At 48.1% G+C, this 3,596-nt stretch overlaps 1 protein-coding gene across 4 annotated transcripts in view; it reads left to right on the plus strand.

Moving 5' to 3' along the window:
• Positions 1 to 3,596, plus strand: part of HSD17B3 (hydroxysteroid 17-beta dehydrogenase 3) — a 59,455-nt gene that overhangs the window by 47,966 nt on the left and 7,893 nt on the right. For 3 of the 4 annotated variants that reach the window (XM_017871502.1, XM_017871503.1, XM_017871505.1), the window contains 2 exons: positions 154 to 235; positions 1,249 to 1,314. In XM_017871502.1, coding sequence (XP_017726991.1) covers positions 154 to 235; positions 1,249 to 1,314 — 148 coding nt within the window. The remainder of the gene's footprint in view (positions 1 to 153; positions 236 to 1,248; positions 1,315 to 3,596) is intronic. The other variant, XM_017871504.1, reaches the window with a different exon arrangement.

Here is a 3,596-nt window from a genome sequence, read left to right on the forward strand (position 1 = left end):
TCACTCACCGTTCCGAGAAGCAGAGCCCCCAGCACAGGCGGAGGCCCAGAAAGGGCAGAGTCCGCAGTGTTCACACTGGCCCCTTTGTTTTCTTTGTACCCACGGTCGGGTAAGGCAACAAAGCCATGGGAACTTTGCTTCTTTGCCTTTCAGGCGGAAAGGTCTCATCCTGAACATTTCTTCCGGGATAGCCCTGTTTCCTTGGCCTCTCTACTCCCTGTACTCAGCTTCCAAGGTGAGTGATGTCATGACTTCCAAGTCTCTTCCTTCGTCCTCTTATTTCTCCCAGTTGGCAATTTCCTTTGATCATCTGGCAAGTAGATGGAAAGGTTTGCCTGGAGACGCTCTCATATGTGCAGGGCTGAGCTCGTCATTGGGAAGCCCAAGAGGAAATTAGAATAAAGCCCCTGCTCCCGGCACATGAAGGAAGCCCTGCGGTGCACGACCTGGCCAGCCTCCGGGGATGCCAGCCCCACTCACCTCCTCTGGGAGCTCTTGCCGTCTTCCTGCTGACAAGTGACACTGTAGCTTCCTTCCAGACTGGGAGGTCTAGCCTGACCATGCGCTCGTCATAAACACAGCCTGAGGAGGAGGGAGCGCTCTACAGAGGAGGTTAATACATGCAGTGGCCCTAGGGATGGGTTTATCCCAAAACAGGCATTCTTGCTGAGTGGGGGGTCCTCTTCCCAGAGCATGAAGTGCTAACTCCCATCAAGACAAGCTGGTTCATTTTTTCCCTTACTCTCTTTCTGCCCCACTCTCCAGCTTCGTGAAGGCATATTTGACCAAAATTGTGTCTATTTACAGTATGCAAGGTGATATTTTGATATATGTATATGTTGTGAAATGATCAAGTCAAGCGAATTAACATATCCATGACCTCACATATTTACGGTTTTTTTTTTTGTTTGTTTGTTTTTTTGTTTTTGGTGAGGACCCCTGAGATCTACTTGCTTAGCAGTCTTCCGGTATGGGGTCTATGATTGTTAGCTTTTGTCACCATGCTGTACAGTCGATCTCCAGCACATATTCACCCTGTGCAGCGGAAACTTCGTACCCTCCGTACCCACCGTACCCTCCGCACCCTCCGGACCCTCCGGACCCTCCGTACCCACGGCTCCCCACTCTATTTTAAGGTCTACAGATAGTGTCTCTGCAGTGCCCCTTGAAGTCAGAGGAAGTTGGCTCTGACAAGGGAGCACACTCTGGGGCCTCAGGTGTCTCAGGTGTTTCTCCTTCTTGCTCCAGGCGTTTGTGTGCGCATTTTCCAAGGCCCTGCAAGAGGAATATAAAGCAAAAGAAGTCATCATCCAGGTGAGGTGGGCGGCTGTGAGTCCTTGGGAAGGGTTACTCTGGACCTCCTGCAGGCTGGGGCCACTGTCTCCTAGGGGCCTGGCTGTGCACGTGTGGTCAGCAGGAAGAGCTAGGGAGGCCATGTGGGCTTTCGGGGCGCCTCAGTCCCACCTGCTACTGTGGCTTCTGCTGCCCTCCCCAACACGCTGGGTGCTGGAGGAGGAAATGGGGGAGGGGAGTGGCTGCTCAGAAATGCTGTGGACCTTCTTGCTACCTGATGCTTCATCCGAGCAGACATTAGGGTTGTTTGTGGCTTTTCCTCTCTGACCCTGGCACAGGACACAGGCTTATGTGGGAGGAATTCTGGAGAAGAAGCAAACAAAACTGGGCACTTGATCCGAGTTGGAACGAGGGAAGGGGCTAGTCACCGGGGGAGGGGCCCTTCTGCGATGGGCCACAGAGGTCGCCACACTCTGGTTCTTGAGCAGGTGAGGAGGAGGCACTCTGCTTCCCTTCCACCTATGTGGTGGAGATGACCTGTCCTCACCTGGGCGGAGCTGGGCTGTCACTGCCTGCTGCAGGCTGAGCAGTGTGATTCCTCAAGTGTCAGTGATTTATTTGTGCTTTGTTCAGCAACAGAGTTAGAGTTAGGTAGTTTCTGGAGTGTAGAATAAACAGAGTGTTTGTTTTGTTTTGTTATTGTTGTGTGGGAAAAAGTTTTACAATATACTATTAGAAATGAAGAAAGGCACATTCAAAATTATATCTTGGAAATTATTGCTGCACACACTGATTTTCAATTAAAATATCCAGTGAGAGTATTTTAGGCGGCTATTCCTATAAACCAGCCAGCTACAGGGTAAAGCTTATTAAGTAGGCAGATATGAGTTAATGGTAGGAATTTGGCCAATAATATCATTTCTGAGCCATAGTGAGTGGTTGTAACAGCATTGCCACCGTGTCACAGTCCCTTTTTCTGCCATGCAGAAGCCGTCTGACCCATCGGAGGGTCCTGCTTCCATGCTGGGGTCTCCATGCTCCCATCCCAGCTGAAGCTGGGGTTTCTCTTTTGCAATGCTGCAACTCTGTCTGGGCTAAGTTTGCGGCAGTAAAAAATAACCCCTAAAATCTCAGTGGCTTAAAACAACCAAGTCCTATTTTGCATTCACGTGACATATCCACTGTGGGTTCACAGAAGGCGTTAGCCCACTGTGTTGACACAGGGCCCCAGGCTGATGGAGCAGCCGACATGCCAGAGGAAAAGGAGTGGGAAGTTCTAGTGGGTCCTGCTTTGACAGTGAAGTGCTCTGGCCCAGAGATGACACATCTCACCTCTGTTCATAAATCACTGGCCAAATCTGGTTGCACGGTCGCACACAGCCACAGGAGCCAGGAAGTGCAATTCAATTATGCATGTGTCTGGAAGAAGAAGGAACCAGGAATCCTTGGTGATTTCTAAACATGAATGATCATCACAGCCACCTGCTTCCTAGCCTTGTGACCCTCAGCAGCATCTTATCTTGATCCTCAGGGCACAGCTGCAGAGGTAGTGGGTACCATGGAGCAGCAGGGTCAGGAGGAGATGTGGGTGGGGAAATGGTGTCCCTTGTCTCTTCTCTGATGCAGAGATCTTGGAGGTGCTCTTCTAGCAAGGAGGAGAAAGTGAAAAGACTGTGATCTTTCAAAAACCAGTTGGCCTCTCCGAACGCACGCATAGTTGGTGCTCAATAAATATTTGCTGAATGAATGAGAAAGCATGTACTGTGGAGTTGGGTTTGAATTTCATCCCAGCTCTGCCACTTATCATCTGAGTGATCCTGGTCAGCTTGTTTAAACTCTGTGAGCCTCAGTTTTCCCATCCATAAAAAGGGGCTTATAATGCCTGCTTATATCTCTGGGTTATAGTAAAGATCTAATGAGGAAATAGGTACACATGTTTGAACAATATTTATTGAGCCCCTATTTTGTACATACAGATGTTTTGTCAACCCCAAATCACTTAACAATGAAAATACTTATCATTACTTCCCTATCTGGAAACTGTGGTGGAGAAAGCACCCTCCTTATATTTCTCAAAGAGTAATACTTTGAAATCCTTGAAAGAAAAGTGTTATACAAATTAATCATGCTTTAATTTCCATAGGAACCTGTTCATTTGGATTAACTGACTCATAATTGGGTTCAATTATGAAACAACGTAATTCCAAATGTGATGTGAAGATAAACAAAACCAAAACAGTTTTGTGGATATATTTTTTTTTTTACTTTTCTCCTTCCTTCCTTCCTTCCTTCCTTCCTTCCTT

Source organism: Rhinopithecus bieti, unplaced genomic scaffold, assembly GCF_001698545.2.
Source record: "Rhinopithecus bieti isolate Rb0 unplaced genomic scaffold, ASM169854v2 scaffold_6063, whole genome shotgun sequence".
NCBI lineage: Eukaryota > Metazoa > Chordata > Mammalia > Primates > Cercopithecidae > Rhinopithecus > Rhinopithecus bieti.